Source organism: Pararge aegeria, chromosome Z (assembly GCF_905163445.1).
Source record: "Pararge aegeria chromosome Z, ilParAegt1.1, whole genome shotgun sequence".
In the NCBI taxonomy this organism is placed as follows: Eukaryota; Metazoa; Arthropoda; class Insecta; order Lepidoptera; family Nymphalidae; genus Pararge; species Pararge aegeria.
Window position 1 is genome coordinate 17429102 of NC_053208.1, and position 27937 is coordinate 17457038.

At 34.1% G+C, this 27937-nt stretch overlaps 1 protein-coding gene and 1 long non-coding RNA gene across 5 annotated transcripts; one reads left to right on the plus strand and one right to left on the minus strand.

Annotated features, from left to right (window-relative positions):
* Positions 1-434: 434 nt before the first annotated feature.
* LOC120636179 (flotillin-1) lies at positions 435-27499 on the plus strand. 4 transcript variants are annotated; one of them, XM_039907526.1, is made up of 10 exons: positions 435-612; positions 2498-2664; positions 5915-6094; positions 6596-6679; positions 13646-13864; positions 14871-15031; positions 15923-16031; positions 17170-17295; positions 19650-19820; positions 24834-27499. In XM_039907526.1, the coding sequence occupies exons 1-10, from the start codon at positions 561-563 to the stop codon at positions 24849-24851; spliced, it is 1287 nt and encodes a 428-aa protein (XP_039763460.1). In that variant the 5' UTR covers positions 435-560; the 3' UTR covers positions 24852-27499. The 4 variants fall into 4 exon arrangements, with proteins under 4 accessions (XP_039763460.1, XP_039763461.1, XP_039763458.1 ...); XM_039907527.1 differs by having other exon boundaries at positions 19650-19814; XM_039907524.1 differs by lacking the exon at positions 24834-27499 and adding an exon at positions 23186-23286.
* LOC120636180 lies at positions 15876-18291 on the minus strand. Its single transcript, XR_005659354.1, has 2 exons — positions 18216-18291; positions 15876-16059 (listed from the first exon to the last, which is right to left on the minus strand). It is a non-coding gene; the product is annotated as an uncharacterized LOC120636180 (long non-coding RNA).
* Positions 27500-27937: the final 438 nt, after the last annotated feature.

Here is a 27937-nt window from a genome sequence, read left to right on the forward strand (position 1 = left end):
GAAGTATGCCGAGTTAAAAAATTTAATGTCATTATCGACTAAAGTAGTTAATTATTGAGAATTTCAACAACTTACGTTGTACAAAATATTGTGGTAAATATAACCTTACTTCCTTGTTTATTTTTCAAGCCTACTCTAACAATATTTATATTTGGCGCTTCTTTTAAGAGTTACCCTGATGCAAATGTGGCGCCATCCTAATTTAATACATTTTGACGACACTTTTTCATATACACAGATGACTCTCCTTACCTCTACCCTCCATACCATAATGTATGCTAGGTTATAATACATACTCTGTGGTTAAATCTGATTGGTTTTATTATCTTTACCCCAGACCATGTAACTATGATTAATGTCTATAGCTTTGTTGTCTTTGCTCGTCAAGTCTATTGTCTATAGTTTCCCTACCATTTCGGATCGGATCGGAAGCCGATTCATCACAGACTACATAGCTCTGCGATTTATGTTTTGATTTTTAGGTGTTTTCAGTTTTGTAGTTTCATTAGTTTGATTTACAAAATTTATTTAGACATTAGTGTAATTCAGAAGAAAAGAAAATGACTTGGGGTTTCGTTACTTGTGGTCCAAATGAGGCGCTTGTTGTGTCGGGTAAGTGGTTTTATGCCTTCCTCTATTTACCTAATTACTACTAGAGCGAAAAAAAGGATTACAATTTTTTCTAAAACTATTTATTTATTGTTTTTGAGGCTCTAGCGATAGTCATAAAGAGCTTTAAAGCTTAGCGATATGTTTAATAAGCTAATATCCTTCCCGCGCCCCCAGTGCAGGATCGTGAATCGTCTTAATAGGTATTTATGAACTATCTATTAGAATTACAATATTTGGTTTACTCCTAACATTAATTAAATAATCTGAAACAAGTTATGTAAGCAAGATATTCATATCAACCCATATTTGTATAATAATACTTATATTATATTTTTTTAAATACCTGTAAAGCCTATTGGATTACTAAGTATATTCAGAAAACCTGCCTGAAATTGGTTGAAGGGTTGGATGATGTTACTGTTATTTGGTAATAATCGAAAATCACAGTAGCTGTGATAGCCCAGTAGTTAATATAGTGGCTTCACTTTCGGGGGGCCAAGTTTGAATCCCAGCATGCACGTTGCACCTCTAAAATTAATGAGTAATGTGTATTTTAAGCAATTAAAGTATCACTTTCAAATGGTGAAGGAAAAACATTATCAGGAAACCTGCATGCGTGAGAGTTCTCCATAATGTTCTAAAAGGTATTTGGAGTCCACCAATCTGCTGAGTGGTGAAGTACAGCCTTAAAACCATCTCATAGTAAGAGGAGACCTGTGCCCTATAGTGGGCTGATAATGAGTTGATATGATGATGAAAAAGTCACCATCATAATTAACCGCTCTTATCCCATAAAAGTATTAATAGTGTAATTAATCTAGTCTCACCTGCAGGGCTAGCACAGGCAGTACACAAAAATTATATCCTCTGACAAGGGATATAATTGATGTGACCACCTGCTAATACAAGGGAACATGGAATAGGAGAAGTAAACCCCCCTTGTTTATTATTATACATATATTATTTAGACTTGTGCGCCAGTGCTCTGAGAGTAGATAAAGCTGTGCAAGAAGAAAATTTTAATCCTTTCCCTGTGGAGATAATTGTCTCCTGCCCATGCTAGCTGTGCAGAGAAGGATATATATATTAGACCCAACATGCTGTTCCAATGTGGGATGGAGGGCTTTTAGGTAACATGCTGCTACTCTTGTTAACTCTTAATACAATGCTAACTTTTGGGGCTGTCATGTAAAATGGTGGAATATTTATTTCTTATATTATTATTATATCAATTACTGAGAACTTCCTTCCTATTGAAATAGTTACTAAAGTGTTCAAACCAACTTTTAGTCATTCTTCCAGAATATGAGACAAAAGAAATCATTTTAATAACTCCTATAATAGACTTTGAAAAATATGAGTCATTTAAGCTATCTTATGAAGTTTTGTATTATCCTTTACTTTATATAGTATGTAATCTTTTTTAAAAATCTATACCTAGTTTCTATTTAGTTGTAGGGGTTTGTTTTATGTTAAACACAGTACAATAAGTCTGATTTAATAAAGTCATATGTATAATTTTAATATACTTTGGACTTAAATATGTTAGAGAGATAAAAAATTTAGCTGATTTTGAAGAACTAAATTTTTTATCTCATATCAGTTGGTATTAAGTTGTTAAATAAAATTTCTGAATGTAATGTACAACACAACAACTACAATTTAATGTATTACCTACTAGTGGCTGTACTGTTTTACTTAGACTCAGGCTGAAAAGAATTTCCAGATAAATAATAAAATAAAAAAGTATATACAAAACAAACATAGTGAACAAATGTAACATATAAAATTTTTAAATCATTCCATCAAATACTTATCCAGTTTTGTTTACAGTAACCTAAATCAACAAATCAATAAAGCATTGTCATGTATTATTCTTACACAGGATGTTGCTACTCAAAACCTCTCCTGGTACCTGGAGGCAGGGCATTTGTCTGGCCTGCTGTGCAACGTGTTCAGCGAATATCTCTCAACACTATGACCTTGCAGGTTGAATCTCCTACCGTCTACACCAGCCAGGGAGTCCCCATATCTGTCACAGGCATTGCACAGGTATATAGCAGCCATTAAGAAATTAGAAAATATTTATTTATCTATGTATTAATTTTGAGAAGTAGTAGTGCGTTTTGTCACAGAGCTTATACAGGCTTTATTGCCATGCGTATTGGCCACCAAGCAGCATTGTTACAATTCTGTGTTCTGGTCTTAAGAGTGAGGTTGCCGATGCTATTACGGACACATCAAGCTTAACACCTATGTCACAGGTTGTTGGACACAGGGCAGCATGTTGCAGGATGGTTTCCTTGCATGTTTATAAGCAATAATTTTTCACCTATCCTCAGGTAAGCCATCTGCTTTGCCTGCCAATTATTAATATAAAAAATGCTAAAGTAAGCATATAATAGAAAAAAGACCTTGTGGTTCTGGAAACTGAACTGAAGGTCCCTTTTTTACAATAATATTATAATCTTTGAATCTCTTAAAGCAAGTACTGTTGAATTCAAGAGCGCAAACCTGGCCCAGGAGTCTTCCACAAGTTGAATAACATATAAAATATGGGCCCTAGACTTATAAAGACAATATTTATCAAAGAATCATCACAGTGGCAACACACAAAAAAAACAAAAACTAGATGATCTTGAATCATTCAAATTTTATTATCTTAACAGAGTAAAGAACGGACTGACCCTATATTAAAGCTCTTTATAAGCAGCAATCAGTGATATTTTAGAATTCTTCTAAAGGTATTCCCTAATTTCTTAGCACATAATTAGTTATGAATAATTAACAGCTAGATTAACAATATTAAAAATAACAATTCAGGTTACTCAATAAATCTTTTGCAATTAGTGTTGGGGCAAAACTGCTGTACACATGAGCTAAAGTGACTCATTCAAATTATGTTATCCCGAAAGCCAAGATAAATTGAGTTAGGACAGGTGTAGTTTTCCCTCCAATAAAAACTCACTCTATGAGTGGTTTGTAAGGCACAGTTTAGCTTGTAAATTAATCGTGTTTCTATTATTCCTCTTTATCCTTGTGACCATTCAAAGTATGAAGGATTACATGTCAAACTTAGGGTCAATCTTGTTTTTCCTTGAAGAACAATGGATCATAACATTGTAATAGCTTATTCTTAAATGGTATGTTGTAATAATAAAAATATAGTAATGTATTATGTTACTGTTTTATGAATTAAATAAATATACTACGACAATACACACATTGCCATCTAGCTCCAAAGTAAGCGTAGCTTGTGTTATGGGTGCTAAGATGTCTGATGAATATTTCAATGAATAATATACACAAATACTTATAATATACATATAAACACCCAGACCCTGTTAAACATTCATGTTCATCACATTTTCCAGTTGTGGTAATCCAACCCACGGCCTTGGACTCAGAAAGCAGGGTCGCTGCCCACTGCGCCAAGCGGCTGTCTGAATAAATGCAATAAATCAAAAAAAAATCTTTACTTTCGCGATGTCCATCCGCAGCATAGCTCATATACTCTTATACTAGAAAGCTATAATTTAAAAGGATTCTGCGAGCAAAACATAATATCAGAGACCTATAGTCTTCGATATTATGTTATATATATTGTGATGAGCAACTAAGGAACACTACAAGTCCCCATATAAAGTTACTACCTATTACTTTCAAAAATTTAAGATAATCATTTAGCTTAATTTGCCATAATCCTCGAAAACCAAGTAAATCTGTACTGTGCAATTTGCAGATTATTTATTAGAAAGAGTTTTACTTTTCAATCATGCTTCTAAAAATAAAGTTAATTTATTATAATAACAATGGAACCAGACCGGAGCTGCACTTGATAACTTAATCAGTCAGGAAAAATATACTTTCCTATGTATAGAACAGTGGCTCCCAACCAGTAGTCTGCAAAAGATTTCATACTTTAAACGAACGCGTATCGCATTTGGCATACGTTGCGGATTTATTTAGACTTTATGTGTAATAAAAATATAGATAGTATAAGTTAAACTTGCATCAAGGTTTGAGAAAGTGGTCTATATTTTAAACGGCCAATTGCTTTCTGAGTCCAACGCCCGATTCCCATGGTCGATTCCCAGAACTGGACAACTTTTTGTGATGAACATGAATATTTTTCAGTGTCTGGGTTTTAATCTATATATTATAATATATAGATTAAAACAAAAACAATATTTATGTAATTCAAAGAATTATTCATCAGTCCCATATCTTTGTACCCATAACACAAGCTACGCTTACCCTGGGACTAGATGAAGATGTGTGTATTGTCGTAGTATATTTATTTATCTTTGAAAACAAACAGCAAACTTCAATGATGGATTAGTTAAGCTGGCAAGGTCAGTAATCTAAACGAAAAAGTTCACCATATTTAGGGAAAACATCAAATGTCATGCTATGTCGATTTTGCTTGATTCATTCAATATTTACTTAGTAGACTGTAGTAGGTACAGTCAAAAGTTGAAAAACGTTAATTCTTGTTTTCGCTTTTAAAATTTATGCTATAACTTATTCGATTCGAAATCACGTCTAAGAAATAATATCTCGAGCATTTATTACCACAAAAAAATATTACAATTATTATTAACAAAATAATATGAAAATGATGAAGTCATTAGTTTTTAAACTATATATATTTCAGATTTTAAAAAAAATATTCTATTAGAGGTGAAACTTTCTAATCAAAAACTCTAGTCACCCGAATAGGTCTACCCGCGGTTATGGAATGAGCAGTGGCGTGCACAGGGTTTTTGACCAGGGTATGCATAAAGAAGGCTGATGCCATAAAATGGAACAATCCTTCGCATTAAAGAGTTATACAAAAAATTTAGGGTATGCAGAGCTTTTGTGCTTGTATGAAGTGTACGCCACTGGGAATGAGGGCAACGCTGCTTGAAACAGTATACCACGCAAAATATTGTTTTTAGTATTTAATACTAATTTAATATTTAAAATAATTTTGATACCATCAGAATGCTTGAAAATAGTTATTGTTAAGAACAGAGATGGGATAAAATTTAGTGGATAACAATCGTTTTAATTTCAAAGGGGCTTTATTACTTTGATATAGATTATTTTTATTAATTTTGCAATCCCTTCTTATTATCCCTGGTCAAAAAAAAGTTGTGAACCACTAGTTTAAAGATAATAATAAAAGTCAAGTCATATAAAAGCTAATCCTGAAAAAGTTTGAAATAGATTTTATTTTTCCATTGATATTTAGTTTTCCAACTGATAGAATGCCTCTAGGAAAATCGTTACATTATATATTGTTATGCATTTTTAGGTTAAGATCCAAGGTCAAAATGCAGAGATGTTGCTCTCTGCCTGTGAGCAGTTTCTTGGCAAATCAGAACAAGAGATCCAACATATAGCCCTGGTGACCCTGGAAGGTCATCAACGTGCTATCATGGGATCTATGACTGTTGAAGAAATATATAAAGATCGGAAGATTTTTTCCAAAAAGGTAAACTCCCAATTCATTATTATTTTTTTAAAAATTTAAACTACAGGAAATTTCTATCCGTTTAGTAACTTAATATGCAATATCTTTAAATGTTTTTGATTATTTTGTAATTAATGTATTATGTTTAAAACTGGTAGTGTGTACAACATAATAAATTCGATAAATTTAGATTAAACTTTTACTTTGTTACTTCAAGTTTGAAACTTCTTCATTATTTTATTATTTATTGATTGAATGATTTCATTATTGTACTGATTGTGAACCCTTCTCACTGTGAGAGGAGATCCGTTCCGTGTAGTGGGCCGGTAATGGGTTGATAAGATGATGATGATGATTGTACTTGGTTCAAATTTATTGATATTTAATTATTTTTTGAATTAAGCCTAAGAATTATTTTTATGAGCATATAAAATATTAGTCACTAAAGTCAGTTTTTTTTTTATGTTCCTGTGTGCGTTTGACAACTAACAATGGATACATTTTGCCCTATTAATGTTCAAGGTATTCGAAGTGGCTTCAAGTGATCTGATAAATATGGGAATCACCGTAGTTTCGTACACCCTCAAAGATATAAGAGATGAAGAGGTAAGTTTTTTTAACTATTTGTAAATTTTCATCCAATTTTATATCATCATACCTACTTGTATCGTATTTTAAATTAGTAGTAATTAGAATAAAATCACTTATATAGGTGATCCAAACTAAACTTCAGTACGTAACAAACTGCTGACACTATTTAGAGTTTTGCTAGTAAAATCCAAAAATTTATACCCAAACATCCTAATAGCCTTTAAATTAAACCCCTTGTTTCACCATTTAAATTATAGATGAGTACATTGAAGATAAGCATATTAAATAATCGAGAGTTGTTCGCATTAATACGTCATTCCCTGAAAATACTCAACTGAGAATAAATACATCCTCCACACGTATGGATTGAAGGGTAATCTAACTAACTATCACTCTTTATATCAGACAAGCAGTGCAGTTGATCAAGGACGATGGTAATAGCTTATCATTAGGTGACCCACCTACTCACTATTTATTGAACAGTGGAAAGTTAATTAAGTTAATTTATAACGTGAGCTAAAATCGATATGGGGTATTTTACATTCATTAAATCAAATTATGTTCCTTGAAGAACTTACTTCTTTAGACGGTTGTTTGAATACAATATTATAGGTAGCAGGCCTAGTTCGAATTAGATAATATATAAAATAAAATCTACCATAAACACTGAAGACATACCATTGGCTGATACCTACGGGAACGAATACAGAAAAAAAAATCTTCCTAGTACGAGTCAAACTAGACCTCCCCGAGGTTTCCGTTCATTGGAAGAAAACTGATAGATAATTATTTGATTAGATAGATAAAATTCAACAACATATTCGTCTATCAATCTTTTTATATCCTTATATAAAAATGAATTGCCCCTCGTGTCTCGCAAAGACTTGAAAAAAGCAAAAACTGATTTAAATACTTCATTTTGTATTTTATACTTTAAATAAAGAAAATGATTGAAATTGCTACTTCGGATTAGTTTCAATAGACGCACTTTAGGCACAATGGAGTTCACCGGGTTAACGAATATGATAGAACCAATTCGCATGTAATTGCATAATGCGTCCACGGCGCCAGTTCGCCCGTCAGCCATCTTTTAACGTGACCTCGTCAATTTCATTAGTAGCCCTAAGTGTTATCATTCCAGAACTAAAATAGAAAATGTTATAGTCTGAAATTTTACAAAATACTTATGACTATTTGAAATGTTGCCAAAGGAATGTTATCTTTCATTTATGAGGATGTTAGAGTGATATCATAGTTTATACCTTACGTCTTATAGTATTTTCTCCAGATAGCGATAGTAATATTTATATTCTATTTCAAGTATTTAAAGCAGGTAAGAAACGACGGTACGGATGATAGACTGACTATAAAATAAATTCACAAACATATATTTTATTTACTAGCATGACTATAAAATTCGTTTATATTTTTTTCTTTCTTTAAACAATATTTACCCACAACTCTGACAGTTTGATTATGCTCATGTCTCAATTATTCTAACTAACCTTACAAATTTTTTTCATCTATTCATGAAAATAACGCAAATCAGCCAAAGACGACATATCTAAAGTAAGAAACGCATCTTGGTTATATGTATAAAGTTTACTTTGGATCACCTCTTTTTTATCTTATTTAAACAAACATCTTAGTTCTGTTGTCAAAATATAAGAACTCTGTTTCTTGTTTTCTAATGCAAGCTTTACTGGTTCTATGATAAATAGGAAAAACCATCTTATCCGATTACTATTTAAACTTTTGTAACATGTTAGGTTGGTAGGAAATTGTAATGATTTTCCTAAAATATATTTTTTTATTTTGTCAGGGAGCTAAGGTATGTAAATAATTAACTCTTTTTGTGTTGACAAAAAAGCAATGCCTTAGTTATAAGCATCACATGGCTTTTTTACCTACATAGGGTGGGTTTACCGACTTTCGACCATCTCTTTGAATTGTAAAATAACCAAATAATTTATATTATCGTGATTTGACCGTCTAATTTGGGCCTACGTTACTATTAAATTTATTGTAATAGGATAGTTAAAAGTTTGTTTTCCACGTCTGTCTTTAGACAGATGACGTTATTTTTATACATTACAAATAACGCCAATTAAAACTAAGACATGGAAATTATTTATTTATACATAAACTTAGTTATAATATTATTTATTTCAATTGGAAGTAGTCGTTTTTCCTTATTACGTTAGATTTTAATTGTTCATTGCAGACTACTATATAATTGTCTTAATGTTCCTAAGTCGTTCAGACCTGTGATTTAAAGTTGGGTCCCCCAAATCGACGAAAACAGATCGCCGGTCGGAAACCGGTTAACCTATCCTAAAATCCATTGTAGCAGCGCTTGCAACTAGAATTAGCCAGCGGCTTTCCCACATTTTTTAGCAACACAATCATCCTTCATGTGCTGAATATATAACATTATATTATCCTACATAAACGACGGAGTTTCCATACATCTAACATCATACTTATTATGCAATTGACATGGGCTCCTCATTGCTTTTGAATGTACTGCTAATTAGAAAACAAAATACTCCTCTATCTTCAATAAAAACGACTAAAGTCGAGTCATCAATAGGTAGACAAAAATAGGGTAGGGCTAATGCGGGCGGCGCGACGAGGAATAAAATTTGAAGAGGAATAAAAATAAAACAAAGATGACGTCAAACATCAATTACGTAATTGTTGAAGTGGAACTAAAATTTGGATCACCTATTAGAGATAATTGGTTTTATTTAGTGACGGAGTTGTTCTATACCTATACTTTTATCCCATAAATTCTCAATATATGGGACTAAAAGCGTGCTAATCAAAATATAACATTAATATCGGTACCATGTTTTCTCATATAAAGATGTATCCGATATTTGATTGATTGTAAGCATCGTTCGCGTATTGGTTATATAATCATATTATATATTATTCGAAATTGAAATTATTATGAATACACTTTATGAAATTATTCAACTCATTGTTATAGAGATAAACGACAAAGTCTCATCGCTGATAAAAATCATCCTAAATGATCGTATCTCGTTATTTCATGTCATTTCTTATCGTGATATCAACACAAAATTTTTTTCTTTTTTAATTTCGAAAATAATCAACGGTTATAGTAGGTATAAGACAAAGACCGGGTCGGAGGTTGCCTAGGGCATGAGCGAATCATACATGAAAGCCAGATTTAAATGAAGCCTTTAACACAAGGTTTTTGCGGTCGCAATGGTAGTGTTTTCGAGTAGTAATCAACACACTGTAGCGTCAAAGTGTAATGGATCTAACGTTAATTTAATGTTATACGATTCGAATGTTATAAGATTAGAGATACTCCGAATATTCATTTAGTATTCGATATTCGGCGTATTGCGCGTCTTTTCCACTTATTTGTATTCGGCCAAATTATTCGGTTTTGTTGCCGAATATATTCGGTTCAAGCATTTATGTTAAGTTAATATTATCAATATTTGAATATTTTTTTTTAAATTATAAGCACCGCTGTGTTTTATGTTACTTATAGGTGCGTTTTGTACGTTAATATGATTGGAAACAAAGTAACAGCTCGATGTGTGAGCGGGTAACGTGTACGTTACTGCTCGTTCGTCATATATCAGCCTGTTTACGCGGCAAAACAATGTAATAGTAAACCGAATAAGTTGCCGAATATCTGGTTCAGTCTCTATTTAAGATATAGCCCTTTGTATAAAATTTTGCTCTTGCAACGGTAGAGGAGTTTTCAAATAGGTATCAAAACTCTTATGCCTACGTGTAAAACTAGGACCTAATATAACTTGTTCCAGAGTCGTACATTATGTATGACTCATGCTAGCGTGATGTAATACAGCCTAATTACCTTCTCATTTTGGAAAGAGACCCGTGCCCTGTCGGTCAAGAATGATAACTTATGTATCTTTTAAAAATGTTCCGACAAAAATGCTTGTTAATGACGACTTGAGTTTTAACACAAGTTCAAGGTAACTCTGACGGTACAGTGTTTTGAGAGCATGCAAATCTGCTACTGATGACGGCACAAAATACCGCAGGATATTCGGCGACATCTTTCAAACCGGATCAAGTCATTTACAAGACTACTTGGAAATGGGTAATTTGCTGATGAGGTATAACCGTATCCATTCTTTCGTCGTACAACCAGCCATTATGTCTATTATCATTCATAATCAGCCTAAAAGCGTCTCCTGCTAAACATTATTCATTTAGGGCTGTTATTCTTTGGTAGAAAATAATAAACAAACAAAATATTTAGAAAATTAAATTAATAGTTTGGTGTGTAAGAAGCATCCTATATCAAGTGTAAGGCGGTGCGGTGGACAATTTCTGGCCTTTTTTATTCAGCAGGAAAGAATATTCGAATAAGGAAATTTGATAAGCTGCTTCAAAGTTTCTAAATGCTTTTCTTAATGTTTTATTTTTTTAACACTGGTGAAGTAAAAATAGATTGAAGTGAGGAAAAAAAGCACACAGGTATTCCTTTATAAATTACCTTGTGTATAAAGACCGCACCCATTCTTGTTTGATTAGTGCTAAGTACGAGTATATCATTCTATTAGAATAGCTTAATGTTTATAAAAGGTTCATACTCATAAAGCATCTTGTATTAACGCTAAAACTCAACATTAGGTATAGGTATAGTGTGCATATAATTAAAAACCGAGAATAAACTTTTAGAGTGTGGAGAACAGCTTATAGGGTTAACTAGATCGAATTAATGTAATAGCATTCAGGTTTTAATTAATTAAAATTGCAAAACAAACAATTACGGAAAGCGTAAAAAAACTAACTTAACTTTACAAGAGATACAAAAATATGATGCATTTAAAATAAACATTAACCTGGTACGTTATGCTAGAATAAGCAACGTCATCAATCAGTCAGTTATCAATGTTTATTTACGACTAAGTTATTATAAAAAGTTGTTTTGTATATTTGCCATGTGAACTATGCCTTGTCGATTGCAATTATTATTATGTGCACACGACTGGATGTATATTGGTGTGTAATGCGACGGTACATTACTATCTTACTCCTAAATTGACAATTGTAAATTTACTAATATCCTTTTCAGCGATCACTACGAAAAAGACATGGACATGATTGTTAAACTTGTGAATTTAGAAGTAACAGTATTTTCTATGTATAGATTTAAAACAAATTATGACTACTATAGGCAGGGCCAGACCAACGTGTTCAGCCGGATTCCGTGGTGAAGTGCAAATTTACCAATCACAAGACTTGCTCGGTTGGACAAGCCCTGTGATTGGTCAGAAATAGGACTCAAATTTGTACGCGAGTTTTGGTTTGGCCTTGGCTTATTTCGTTGTGCATGGCTAGTGCTATAACTTATGCCCGTTTTCACTAAACCTAGGAGACGATTGAATCGAATGGCTAATGATTTTGATGGTCTGTTGAGAAAAATTTACGTTTCACTAACTCTAAGTTGATGACTAAAGACTTTTGGCGCCATCAGAAAGTTACGCGAACGATTCGGCGGTGCGAATGCTTAGGGAACTCGTAAACTGGAACTTGAAAGATGAAAAAATAGCAATTCTGTTTTATTTTTAATAACCTTAATTAAATCAATACGAAAAATATGATAATACAAATGAAAAATACCATACCTTGTGAAAAGAATCATAGACAAGTTCGGTTACAGTTTGATTAGGCGTTACTTACTTGTACATTTCCTTGTACGTTATTAATGAAAACGGGCATTTGACTGTTTAGATAGTATCTTGTTCCACAATATTAGAACTTGGATGTGATTTTACGCATTGCGATATTATGTCTTCTCATTTTGTTGCACTCTGTACGATATCGCATGCGTCCTTGCACACGATTAGGAAATTGATGTTAAACAGATACCTAGATCTGTTGTAAAAGATAGTACGGGTATCTTCACGTAAAAGTAACACTGACTGTTAGCCTGCAATGGTAAATTTAGGCCAGACTTCTTGCCATGTTTACAGTTTATTCAGTGGCGTGCACTTCATACATGCACTAAAGCACTGCATACCCTCAAATAGGAGGATTTTTTCCATTTCATGCAATTTTCCTGCTGTATGCATACCCTGGTAAGAAACCCAGTGCACGCCACTGAGTTTATTAATATTTCTAAACATCCAGTCCACAGAAAGAGCAAATTTATAGTAACGTTCTTCTTAAATGATATCCACTGTCATTGATTTTTTCTACTATGCAAATCTAAACCTAGTACTGACTGACTAACTACTTTATGTACCATCGGTTAAAGCGTGCGAATTATTGCTATTCAGGTTTGTGATTTTATTATCTGCAATGTTTGTAAAGCGGTGACTTTTTTATGACTATGCAATATTACACTTCTGATTAGTTCATAGATACGTATTTTTATCCGTGTGAAGTTATTTGCGCTACACAGACTAAGATAATTATAATTATGTCTTTCATATTTTTAGAAAGTTGGTTGACATAATAATCTCGTAGCGCATGTTAGCCTTACCTACTGGTTTAAGAAAAACTCATTTCTATTTTTCCATTCTGACTTCGCAAATTGCCACTTACTAATTCTTTTATCATTAATATAATCCGCTATTTTATTTAAAAAGATTTGTAATTATTGCTAAAAAGTATCTTTACATTAATGATGATTTTTTATGAATGTAGGCACAGTTTAAAAAAGAGATAGGAATAGTAATTGAACACCTTGGATCATTTGAAATGCCGACACCGTCCCGACAGTGTATAGGACTATTTCTAAGAAGGCCCTGTAGGGGTATATTTCTCGCCTCACACAGCTCGATTGCTTAGATTAGGCGGACCTCTCTGTATGACTAACTCAACTCTGGGCTAGTAGGGTATGCGACACTACAGTCAGCGCACTTTTACGTGACACGAATTGTTTAGATCGATGTTTAGGCTTGCTGATCTACTAAATGGTGAAACGTCTGATAAGTTGAATTGTTTGTTTTATAGGGCTATTTGAAAGCTCTTGGTATGGCGCGCACTGCGGAAGTAAAGAGGGATGCGCGTATCGGTGAGGCAGAGGCTCAAGCCGAGGCTAAGATCAAGGAAGCTATGGCCGAGGAGCAAAGGATGGCGGCCAGGTTTATCAACGATACGGAAATCGCTAAGGCTCAAAGGGACTTCGAGCTGAAGAAGGCCGCATACGATGTTGAAGTACAAACAAAAAAGGTTAGTCGTAGGAGAAGTTTTTGTCAAAGACCTCTTATATATAAACGTGGTAATTATAACGGCGTGGTTTCTAGTGTTATTACAGAAACAAGAGACTTAACTTTTATAGTGATCTCTTTCAGTGAGTCTTAAGGGATCTTATTATAGCGCAAAGCGGCTGATATTTAAACTATACTCATATTGCAGAAAAGAGCTGTATGGTCAATATATAAACTTAAATCTTTTCAAACAAAAATCTATAAAACATCTTTTCCTAAAACGGTTTTGATGATTCTTCATGTTATCAGTATATGTATCTTCTTTACTACCATTTAAAATACTATGTGATATTATTAATAAGCAAAGCATATAATAGTTATTTATGCAATTGTTGTTTAATAATATGTGGGGTCATATAATGGTATCACAAGAGTGTTTAAGTTTCTAATTATCAACAATTTTATACAAGACTTTATATACTTGCATAATATGAAACCTCTACGGATCCTAAGGTAATTTTGGACCTACCAATGCTTTGGTTTAAAGAATATGTTAAAACACATTACAGCGAGGTTACTATACAATTGATGAGTTTCTTATTGAAAAGGTTCCTTGGAAGCATCTGGCTCCGCTTTCATCTCTCACAAGATAGAAAAATGAATGTTAAAATGTAAATTGTTGATGTTGGAAAAGAGCAACTGCTGAGTTTCATGCCGGCTTCTTCTCGGTAGAATCTGCCTTCCGAACCGGTGGTAGAGTCACTACACACAGACAGACTTGACGTTTCAAAACTGCTTATATTAGACATACTTGAATTAAATGAATTTTGAATTTTAACACCTACACCTGAGGTTGATGGTCACATGGCAGAATTTTGTTAGACGCTTCCTTTATAGTTATAGGTTTTTCTCTTACTACCAGGTGTACGGACAACTCGTATGGCCTATGCTTTCAATTATTACCATGAAAACAAACTCTAAGGCTGTATTACTAGTTTAGTTATTTTACTAATGAACTTGTACTCCAGGCCGAAGCTGAAATGGCGTACGAGTTGCAAGCCGCAAAGACCAAACAGCGCATCAAGGAAGAACAGATGCAGATCGCTGTGGTGGAACGCACGCAAGAGATCAACGTGCAAAAGTGGGAGGTGCAACGACGAGAGAAGGAACTAGAGGCCACCATACGCAGGTAAAATACAAGACCTATTATAATATTAAGGATTACATGTATGATAAAAAAGCTTGGGTATGATTTGCTCTTACTTCATAGCTCAACATTAACTAGACTGTGAGATGGTGATAACAAAAAAAAAACCTTGACAAGTTTGTTGTGGGCTTTTCTTAGACCAGGGGCGTTTGGAACCCTCCTAACTTTAGTTTAAAGTTAACGAATATAAATATCACCATCACAGCTTGCATTAATAGTAATATATTTTATATGTGAACTTCATAAGTGCCTGTACAGTGGTCCACATGAATAAAATGTTTATGAAATTAAATGTACAAATGTCCCATTGTTGGATAAAGCCTATCCTTTCCTAATTCCACTGGATGCGGTTTCTTGTTATTTGAGGCCTGTATCCAATAAGTTTGTTGCCGCAGAGACCTTGTGTGCCTCGGTTTGCCTCTATGTCGTTTTTATTTCGCGGGACCCATTTTAAGGTACATTACATCGTCCGCGGTAGAATATGTGATATTCTAAATACAGTTACGACTAGTTAGGAGTCTACTCGATACTCACCCACACCATGGCCAAATTAGGACTTTTTACCCGATTCTATTCAAATATTTGTGGGTCATAGTAAACCTTGTTTTTATACATATAAATAAATAAAAATAAAAAAGGTGGTCTTTTGTCTTTTCGCACATGCGCATCGCACGGCCAGCACAGCACATTTTTGCAGCTTTGTGTCATTTTTTATGTATAATAATTAATTCACAAGAACTTAAAGTGAAAAGCGCACGTAAAAAATACCAAAGTCCAGCCGTGGAAGATAAAATAAATAAAATTATGAAATAATAAAACAAGCAGAAAAACAATGACACTTTATTGTACCAAAATATTGCATGTTTATTACAGGCCTGCTGAAGCAGAGAAGTTCAAACTGGAGAAGTTAGCCGAAGCTCACAGACTGAAGACCGTGCTTGAGGCAGAAGCCGAAGCTGAGGCTGTTAAGGTTCGCGGTGAGGTAAGCCATATAGTCTCTTTTTCCTTACCTGTCATTAAAATGATAAATAATCGTTACCTGACATAAAAATGAACGATAATACAGAATTTAAAGAAAAACACGGTTAAGAAATATGGGTTCGGGGATGTGACGGCACTGATGCTCGAAGCTTACCCGAGGTAACTTTATTTAATAATATTTAAAATGATATCCCTTCGATCGCAGAGTTAAGAACATACAGAAACCGTGGACTAATATCGAAGCATCAAAAACCACTCCACTTTAATAGTGATTCTCGAACAGATGGTTAGTCATTCCACTTAGCAGTTGACAGTAATTATTTTACCTCTAATGTACTAAACGTTTAACTTGAAATTGGAAAAATAGGGGTGCATAGTTAGATGTGCGCGGAGTTTTTCACTGCTTTTAGACGCACTGCATTCAATAATGGCTGAATGATGGCTCTGTATATTCCGAACTCTGTACCATCGGTATCATTAGTAGAGTTCGCATAAATAAGTGTGCTTATACAATATTTTCTGGTGATTTTAATTGAATGAATAATGATGTAATGGTAATAAATATTATTAACATATTAATTATTTTAATTTCTGACAAGTAGCCCTACTGTGCACTTATGAAACGTCAATTCGTGACTCTTTGTTTGTTATGACTTTGAACTACCGAAGTCGGCAAGAAATTCAGCACAAGTCGAGTGGCTGATCAGAGTATAGTGTGACTCTGTAATACAGAAGTATAATTAATTATTGTTATAATGGCATTTATAAAAATAATTAATTATAAGTTTTGAGCAATGTAGCAAAGAAAGAAATTTATTCCTTTTTTTTTGTTTTTTATAACGTTATAAAAATTAACAGTAACAATCATTTTAAACCCACATAGACTCAAATAAATCTTACAACTCAAATTCAAAATTCAAACTTGATATAAAGTGCAAAGTGCACTATTAGGCCTTCTTGAAATTATATTTCAAGTAGGCCTAATATAAGCACTTTTGAAACGTCAAGTCTGTCTGTGAGTAGTGACTCTGCAACCGGTTCGGAAGGCAGATTCTACCGAGAAGAAGCCGGCTAACAATGTTTTAAATCTACGTATTCTCCTTGTACTCGTAGAAATCTCTTTTACTATTTGTTAACAGGCTGAAGCGTTCGCTATTAAAGCAAAGGCGGTTGCAGACGCTGAGCAAATGACCAAGAAGGCGGACGCATGGAAGGAGTACGGTTCTGCAGCCATGGTTGACATGATGCTTGAGACATTGCCCAAGGTTGGTACAGCTTAATCTGTCCCGAGTAATATACCTACTACCACTAAAAGTAATTTATACCAATGGCGCAAAGTGCTCTGGTGTATTTTTTTCAGGATACTCTGCAGTAATTTTTATTTATTTAATTTATTTGTGAACAATAACATAACTTAACCGTTAATGAATGAAACGATGATCACTGTAAAAGTATGGATACCACCGTTCACTGGATATTTATCAAAAAATCTAAATACATTCAAAAATTATCAAATTTTATAAAAAAAAAAACAACGATCAGAAGGGATACATACAAACATGCTAAACTTAATTTCGAGTGTGTGTTAGAGTGTATGTATTTTGTGTGTAAGCGAGTGTGTGTGTGTGCGTATATATTTTAAAATAATCAAAATTTTTCCGTCTCATCATAAGATAGTGATTGAAGCCACTTTGAAAATTTCATTAAGTGTTCTTAGAATCAAAAAAAGCCACATTATTGTTCCTCTGTCGCCATTCCACCCCAGAACCTTATCTGATAACTTTCGGTAGGAGAACGGATACTTCGCAATTATTCTAATCTTTCTGGCAGCAACAATTTGACGTGTTTTATGCACACGGATATAAACAAAATATACTGTAGCAAATAACGACTATAAGAGTATAATTTTATAAATTTAAAATGACAGCGGCATAGTTTCAAAACCTATCTGTTCCGAAAGTTTTTCTATGCATTATAATTTATAAAATTGATATTTCCTCGAAGTGCAGGTTAAACAGTTAAGATAAAAGATACATGCGATCTGTATTTGAGACGCACTAAACTTGCATAGAATACACTTGTGACATGTATTTGAGACGCCATAAAAGATATTTGTGAGCTGTATTCGAGACGGTCTAGACTTGCATAAGCGACACTTGCGACTTGTATACAATACGAGACGTACCAGACTTGCATAAAACACACTTTCTTTCTGAATACGAGACGTACTAGACTTGCATAAAAGACACTTGTGACATGTATTTGAGACGTACTAAACTTGCACAAGCGGCCGGTAAGGGGTTAAATAATGGTGATGAAAATATGGTGATGATGATGATTATACTGATATGGAATTAGGTTAATGTTTTTTTTTTTTTATTTAGCAGTTTTCCAAGCTACAAAGTAAATTATTCCCTTCCCCATGATGCAATATATCTTATTGCCAATTTTTATCAAAATCTGTTTAGAGGTTGAGATGTGAAAACGTTACATATTACTTTAGTAATTAATATTACCAAAGAAATTTCCTATTATGTTCTTCATTAAAGTTTGGTCATGCAGTAATTTGGTTTAACAACGTCGACAACGTCGTTTTTGTAATTCTAAATATTTACTAACCATGAGTTTTAATCTAAGTAAGTACATAATACATTATTCATGCCTAATCGTTTATCGCATTTATCGCAGTTCGAGTAATACTATACGGGTTATTATAAAAATTGTTGACAAAACTAAACTCATGACCATATAATAAAGTTTACCTAATGTATTTGTTTGTATGTTTCCTCGGGAACTTTAATCCTAATTAGATTTTTTTTTCGCGACAAATGTTTTCGTAATTGTGGTAGCAAAATACCCTTTATTGGTCTCCAGGTTGCTAGTTATTTCGGTGCCAAATTTTCTCTAATTCCGTAAAGCGATAACCAAGTCAATGTGTATCAATACACAGACACTGCCACGCATTTCTATATAGGTACGTCGGCAAATTAAATTCAAAAAACTTCAAAATTCATTTGTCCCAAGTAGGTGGGTTTATAATGACTTTTGAAACGTCAAATCAGTCTGTTTGTAGTGACTCTACCACCGGTTCGGAAGGCAGATGCCACCGAGAAGAGCCGGCAAAAAACTTAGCATATTGCGCTTATTCAACATCATTTTACAGTTTACGATCTTTTAAATTTTCTATCTTGTGAGAGATGAGAGCGGAGCCTGCTTCCAAGCAGGCTTAAGGATTGTTAAGTTGTTTTTTTTTATGTATACGATAGCTCGATGCTTTGATCTCGTTGTAAATGCCGACATAGCAGCAGGCCAGTAAGATGTGAGTTCTCATGCGAGTTTCAGGATGCGAAGAATAAAAATTTTAGTAGTTTGTGTAATAAAAAATAAATAAAAAAAAAAGAGATCTTCCTTTGTACCGCTCCAACTGTCTCGCTCGCACTCATGGTCTCTTAAAGATGCTTATGGCGGGAAAACTACTGCCGTTTATGTTAGGACGCCATAGATAATAAACGTGGTACTATAGTGGTACGTTCATTGCCTTTGATTACCGCACTGGGATCACACTGGTCAAGCAACGAACAATTTGTGTGGTGTGAATTGACGAAAACTTTTTCGCTAGGTGGCGGCGGAAGTGGCAGCACCATTGTCGCAAGCACGCAAAGTGACCATGGTGTCGTGCGGCGGCGGCGAAGTAGGTGCCGCTAAGCTCACCGGCGAAGTTCTCAGCATCGTCCAGTGCATTCCCGAACTCGTGAAGGGCGTTACAGGCGTAGATATCTCCAAGGTAAAGGTAATATTTAATTATTCCACACTCATTACTCCTTAAATTTCTTTATTTTCTCAAGCAGTACACAAGGGATCTTCAAAATATTATGTTATCCTACTTAAATTATCATGTTATGTTTTCCTCCTAACCAAATACCCATTTTATTCATTTCATTGCACTCTAAATTATGTATTTTGTGTATCTTAAGTGTCGTGCTCCGCTAGCAGGGTTCTAAAGATATATTTCACACGGATCTTGTACTATGAAGAATTTACAGGAAAAAACAGGTATTCCTACGATCTAAAATATACGATATAATGGTTACAGTCGTCCTCAATTGTCCATGACAACAATTGACAACTGCAGCGCTGATTTTCAGGTATAACCTTGATTGGCGTCACGAATTTGCCGGGAAAAGTTTAAGTACACGCGTAGTGAACTTGACAAGGCGAGGGTGTATACGGAAAAATAAAGTAAAATAATATATATAAAATTATCAAACGATACAATAAAACCACCACCATATAGAAAAAAAGTAGAAAAAAAAATAACGCTTAAGGTCGACAGAAAATTTGATTTTATTGAGTTTTTGTCGTTCTGAATGTTTTTTATCTTTAATCCAACAAAAACAAAATCTCTTTCTTTTAACTCGCACATCAAATTACGGTCAAATTACATCCTCATTCCACCTAATTGTTATGTTTCCACTTCGCCTTTATGTTTTTAATAACGTTACTAATTTGTAATAACAGTGTGAACTATACTAATGCCCACAATCATTGCTCCTAATCACGCCATAGCTAAGCAACTTTTTCGTCCTTCTGTTCATTAAACACTTATCAAAATTTGCTGTGTTGTATATTACTTATAACTATTCTGGAACAATCAATCAATAATTAATTAATTATCTAATGAGACGACATTTTTGTTGTTGCTACGTTATCTTCTTTTACGCCATTCCGGGTAAACCCTGGCTAAGTCATGTTTCACTGATATTAATCATTGGGCAAACAGCCTTTATTTAGCCTTTCGTTCCTATGGGAACATGGGAATAAAAACTATTGATATAAAAATACTCTTATACTAAATTAAAAAATCTCAGGGTTTCGAGCATAGACCCGCCAAGCTTTTCCAATGAAGGGTGGTGGGCTTCAACATCATAAACCTCTGTGTGAATGTACGACTAGTGAGCCTTCTCCTGCTATTCACACAGGCAATAAATGGTCTTTGAGACGAGACCAACTGCTCATTGTTTGTAGGTGTTGATTCTTTGTGTATTATAATGATTCACATGGATTATAGATTATATTATGATTATGATTAAAGATTTGACGGTTTAACGTGCTCTGCGAAGCACAGAAGTTGAACACATCACCTGAGAGAACTGAGAAATTCGACTTACTAACTATTTGTTTCTCGTCCTCTGTGGTCAAACATTCTAGTTTTTTTTTTCATCACGAAGAAAATACAAAATTTTCTAGCTTACGTATCAAATACGCGTGTATAAATAAAATATAAACGAGTTTTATCGCAACATTATATCATTCGCCACAATATTACATCATTTAAAACTCCTTTTGTGGTATTAAAAAGTATTAATTTATGCATTTCGAAGTATCACGTTCAACGCATTAATTTTCAATTAGTTAGGTAATAAAAAACAATGCAGTATGTTATGTTAAAGACTGCGTAGGTAACTTTAAATGAAATAAGCCTATAAGATAGTGCTATCTCCAATTTAAAGGTCACCACAGTGACTTTAATGCCCTATTGACTTATATATTATCTATAATCATATTATTCTCGTGTTGGTTTTCGCTTGTCTACTTTATGTATGTTAATAACCTACTACATAGTTTAAAGTAAAGTTAGTTTACTCTCTCCATCAGTTTTAAATTTCTAATAAAATTTCGTCAAGTATTGGTTACAAGCTGTTAAGCCACGCGGACATTCATAGACGTCCTTCGTACTTCAATAAAACATATTGTGAAAGTTTTTTCTTCCGGCTTAGTTACGGACTACTATTATTTGTCGTAATAGCTTCACATAACATTTAACACGATTGAACACGAGAAACTTAATGCTTTTAATTTTTGGTTGTCACCGCACACAAAATCACAAATTACAGCTGTTTACAGTTATAACACTTAAAGTATTGATACTTTAGAAAAGTATACATCGGCATTGTAGGTACTTACTCTCTTCGCTTTTGCGAGTCTAGTTAATTATTGTTATAAACCTAAGTAATGTAAAGTTATGTATACATTTTGAAATAGGTCATCAGTGTCGCAAACAAGCGACCTATTGTGTGATGACGAGAAAATTGCTTCGTGTGTCGCTTTTCATTCTGTTCTGATGAACGCTACATTTTACTCTAGTTCGTTTGCACGTGCTCTTGATTGATGTTACCTGTCATAATGAATGGAAAATTCATTGTTTAGATGAATTGCATAGCAAACATGATTAAGTACTATAATATATTTTCAATACATTTGCTCTTACGGTGGCTCTTATTTAAACCATTGTCCATTTTTTTAAATAAAACTAAGGCAGACTGCGATTAAAATATAATCTGTTATAGTTTTTACCTTTATTACCAAGTCTACCTTCATAGTCCACTTTGAAGATTTGGCAATGGCCAGCAATGTTAAGGGCAAATATATTTAAAAATTATCAAATAATAACTGTTCCAAACTATTACTAATACGCTGAGTATAGAAACGAAACTATCGCGTTGGAAGTGCTTAAGGGAACTGAAACCGCCTTCAGTCTGGCGTTTGTTGAATGGTACTGCTTTTTATAGATAATAGATAGATAGATAGATCTTTATTTGCATTATACACACGTTTACATAGATGGCATTTAAATATCAATTACGAAATCACAGTGTATTGCCATAAGCAGGCGTGAAATATACATAGCATTGGTTGCAATTAACACTTTTTTTTTGCATTTTTAAAACATGCCATTTTGATACAGTACAATAATACAATAGCTTTATAAGTTTTTTTTTAAACTTTTCCTTCCAAGAACGGCATAATTCTGGCTTGCAATTGACCACTTTATGCCGCGGTGTTCGCAGAAAACATTTTTAATATCCTATATAAGTATACTGCTAGACTAAAGGCCTCTCCCAACAGGAGGGTTTGCCGATAATCACGTCCCAGCAGACGGGTTGGTGATCACAGTAGATGCTAGTAGCAGACAAGACGCTACGTCCGTTCTGCTGTATACTGTTCTGCCGTGACCACACGGCATCGTGGAATATACACAATGGCAATTCATTTCTATACTCACAACCTTTTTCGTGCATGTTCATTATATCACCTCAATCGCAATACTAACAACCCATTTTCTACTAACGCTTCTTTTCACGGGCGCATGGTTAGACGATGGACACAGCTCTAGTCCCCACGCCGACTGCACGCGGGGATTCAGCGCGTAAGGTGCGATAACTGTTGGAGTATCTCAAGTAAAACGTCCAAGATCATCGAGGCAAGTATAACCAATTATATGATGTAGCTTGTTGACGGGGTATCAACGTGGGTCGACCGAGCGAAGCAAGATAGAGAGATCGAGAAGGTAGACGATCTAAAAGGCGTGCAACTAAAACGCGCCCTAAGATACCACTATTTGTATTATTACATTAAATCCAAATACAAATATGTTATCATATTCATTGTTTTGAGAGATATTTTATTATGTCCCGGCTATGTCACAAAAACAACTTTATCTTAAAATGTATCGTTAGCTTTGTTATTATTATATATATATTAAGTTGATAATAAATTAATACTAATAAGTCTTAAGCTTAAAAGGCAAATATTTTCCCCTATGGCGCGATATCTTTTTCTTAGTTTCAAGCAAACAAACTTAATTAATAATATAGGTACCTATTTCAGAAGCATAGTAATCGACTGAAATTATTTTTCAATCGATTACTACGCTTGTGAAATAGTATCACAAAGTAACGCAAGTCAAATGTGCCGAATGCAAGACATTTTGCATGCAGAATGACGTTAACACAACGTACCGATCAAATGCGTAGTAAGATAATAAAAACGATTTCTTTGTCGTCATCCGCATTTTCTTACCGTGTATCGATTCGATCGATTTTTTTTAATTCACTTCAAGTTAACTCCTTAATTGCAATCTCACCTGGTGCAGGATCACCAGTCCTACCTTTGAGGGGCATGGCAGCTGTATTAAAATCATATCTCTAACCGAAACGCTAAATCGTTTCGCGGCACGCCTTTGCCGATAAATAGACACTACCGAAGCCGTGTACTACTAACTATTGCGCTAGTCGTCGAAATATGCATTTTCTTTACTAAGTTAACGACACCCCTGTCGAATAAGAAACTTTTTTTTTTATTTTAACTGATAAATAAGCGTAACCAAAACATTCAAGTATATGACCCGGAAACTATCACCGGATTTACAGCGGATCATACTTAGCGAGACAAATGCAAAAGATTTTTAAAATAGCTTCATAAATATTATAACAGTTGTGTTTATTATAATAAACAATACCGTGACAGGAAAAATACTACTGTTACCTAAATAATAATAATCGATTGATCATATTATGATTTAACCACACGAATAGCGCAGCATTAAGGAAAATGCTTCTAGTTATCCTAAGAGTCTAATTGGGTAATGGAATTTCTTCTTGGAGTCGACGCACCACATGCCTTCTACAATTTACTTCCGTCAGCAGTCAACTAGCTATCTACTTGCCTTTACACGCATTTCACGCAATTTTCCCGCCACATTACCATATCATGCAAGTCTATTATACCTCATTTTTCTATCTGGCGCTTCATTCAAATCTCCTCTTAAATTCATTGGTTATCTTATCTATTCTTGTCACAGCTATCATATTATACACATGTATCTCAAATGTTGTCAACATTCGTATTACGCTCGCGTAAACTCTTGTATTTTTCCGAACAAAGTTATGATCCATAAATAAAGAAGAGTCCGTTAATGAAGATTTGCAATCTAAATATTATAATCATGTTTTATTTTTCACAGGGACTACGTGCCGTTTAAAGCCACAATCTACGTAGCGACAAAGAGGTGGCCACGCGGTAATAATTACAAATGTCGTCTATAATTGCTGCCTAGTAGTAGATTACGAATACTACGAATATTAGATATCGTAATCCTTTTATAATATGTAATTCTTCGATATGTTACGGGCAAAGTTTTTAATGAGGCATTATTCATAATTGAGCGTCAACGCTTTAACGCTCCCGTCACTCTTTTGTGTTCTTTTGTTTTTATATCTCGATAACAATAAGTGACCCTAATTTCAGTCAGGCTGTATATGACCAAACGAACTATGGAGATGAACATCATTCTAACTCTACCAAGACGTACACAATTCTAATTGAGATTGATCGTTTTCAATGCCATAGAGAAAATACTCTTATGAACACCTACACAGGAAATGCATTGTTCTTTTCGAAACGTCTTTATTCAACTTTGTCATCAAAGTTGGGGCTGCGAGTTTCTTAAGATTTTGTAAGATATCATTGCTAATAATTAAAGCCCAGTAAAGACTTTTTGTATTAATTGTATGACCTACTTACTTGTGTATTATTTGAGTTGCTCGCGATATATGAATAACGCACGATTAATCACTTTGTCTGATATATAAAAATCTTCCACGATACGTGACGATTCAATAAGCACATTTGCTACCTATATTTTCGACTAAGAACGTTTATTCTATTATAATCGAGTTTCGTGTAAGGTTTCGTGTGAGCGATCATAGGAGCGGTGATCTGCGGGGTTATGCTGCATGTTTTCAAAGTTTTGCAAGTTGCAGTTGTTGTTGTTATCGTAACTTGTAATCTGATACGAAACTGTAGGTGTATCCAAGCAATTGCCAATATCAACATTTAATTTTTGTGTTAGATGACAAGTTGTGACTCTAGCGCGAGAGTCTCTCAAGTAATCAAAGGCGTTACGAGGAATTTCAAATAAACTCTGACTAAACGCGATTAAGAAACGGCTCCCTAGCCACCTTTTCTCGTAATCCATAATTTATTTTATTCTGTTACTTTCATCTTTACTATAACAGTCCACTGTTATACACAGACTGTTATATTTTGTCTCCCAACGGGAGGGTTTGCCCCAATTCACCACGCTGGGCAGACGGGTTGGTGACCACAATAGATGGTAGTACAAAGGCCGCTGCTACGTTTTCCCCTTTTAGTCCCATAGTCGGCCTCATAAGACACACACGGGAAGACACACACACAGAGTGCCTTTACTTCAATTATGTTTATTTTGCCCAAAATGTAGTATACTATTTACGTTAATACTATACAAAATGTTATTATACCCATCATTATGGATTTAAAAACAATAAAATTAATGACAATGTTTGTTTGGACGATTTCGCGGAAAGCGGCAACCTTTGTGAAAAAAAAAACACACAGCGTAACCCTGTTTGATAGACGCGACCATTCGCCTTAATACTCTCAAAAACTTTACAAATGACTGTTATACTAATAAAAATATAGTAATATCTAAATATGGGTTCTAGAGCAATAAATAACAGAGGGATCATCTTCCGGATTATGTTTGTATGGAGGATCTCGCGGAAAGCGCAATCTTTATGTCAAAAACATAAGTCCGATGACAGATGTGACCAATCGCCTTAATACTCTCAAAAAAATTACAAATGACTGTTATACTAATAAAATGATACCTATATTTTTTTATTTAGCTAAACTGTCGTTAACATTTTAGGGTATAATGCAAATATTTGGTGTTCAAACAAATTTCTTATTAGAAAGTAAATAACTAAATTAGCGTTTTGTAGTTCTTATTGAAGTCATATTGCTTTTCTAAACATAATATAGATTTTCCATTGATAACTGTAGCTTATATTTACCAAAATATTGATTGCGTTTATTAAAATATGGTACTTTAATATTAACTGTAATTTTCGGATAAGTGCCTTTTGGCTTAATATTGTCATTTGAAATATAGATATGTATAAAACAACAATTTGCCGTCTTCTTCCGAGCAAGGACATATCCGATATCACTGACATTCGATATATTCTGTTAAAATACTTAATCTTTAAGTGTTTAAATAATATCGTTATTCGGAAAGAAGCTTGTTGACATACGTATTTACTAATGGCAAGTTATTAAATGTGCTAAAAGGTACTTGTATAAGATAAGAATAGTCAAATTAAACTGTTTGTGAATTTTCGTAGTAACATAGAACCGAATCAGTGTATATTATCTTGCTAGCATTTGTATTTCACTGAGGAGCATTCTTATCGACGTGTCGAAAGTGAAGCAATGTTCTTAGTCGGTTCGCTCCTCGCAGGGCAGTTACTTTGGTCGTTAGCACGTTTGCCCATTTATCTCCACTGTCTGACAGCTGTATTTCTCGTGCTCTCATGTATGCGAACGTCCAAAGCAAGAATTTAACGAACATGGTTTCAGGAAGCTAGAAAGGTCACTATACGGTGGCACTTTCAGGAGAGTGTCAGACAATAATCTCAGCATAATTTTATCTCGAATTCCTTAGCATAATTTCCACCCATGCTCCCTTTACACGGTGTCTGACTTTCCAATAATATAATCTGTGTGGTGTTCTGAATTTTTCAGCAGGTTTTGCATCACATGGCTAACTGTCTACCCTTGCTTCTATTGCGCAATGTTTATACGATTTTTCAATACATAAATGCAGAGTTTGCACGCGTTGTACTCGTACCGTCTTACTCTGCTAAAAATCTCTGGGTCTAACAAAATCACATGGCGTGCTGTAATTGAGTGGCTAAGGTTGGGAAGAGGAGAGTCTGCCTTATACCCAGATCATCGTGATCTTCTTCGGTTTATAAACTTCAGAAAACGTCATACAATTACTATCTTTAGTATAGTTCTCGTAACATTCAGAAAACTGCTGATGCGAGACCCTTTCACCTATTTCAGTGTCTTACCCTCCCAGAAGTAAGTTTCTAGTTTAGAATCAATTTATCTTTTTTTATTTTATTGTTGCGGATGTTCTGGTGTTATACTTATGCTCGCGATAATTACTGTCATAAGTAAAGTAATACCGTATCGTTTTCCATTACACGGTGCGTCCTATTTGAACTAAAACAATGTTCT

What these genes read in the sequence shown, in the direction of transcription:
- LOC120636179 (XM_039907524.1), top strand. Translation starts at nt 561, where the DNA reads ATGACTTGGGGTTTCGTTACTTGTGGTCCAAATGAGGCGCTTGTTGTG. An exon ending in GGAAGATTTTTTCCAAAAAG is followed by an intron (nt 6,095 to 6,595) that starts GTAAACTCCCAA and finishes TTAATGTTCAAG; the next exon opens with GTATTCGAAGTGGCTTCAAG. An exon ending in CTAGAGGCCACCATACGCAG is followed by an intron (nt 15,032 to 15,922) that starts GTAAAATACAAG and finishes TGTTTATTACAG; the next exon opens with GCCTGCTGAAGCAGAGAAGT.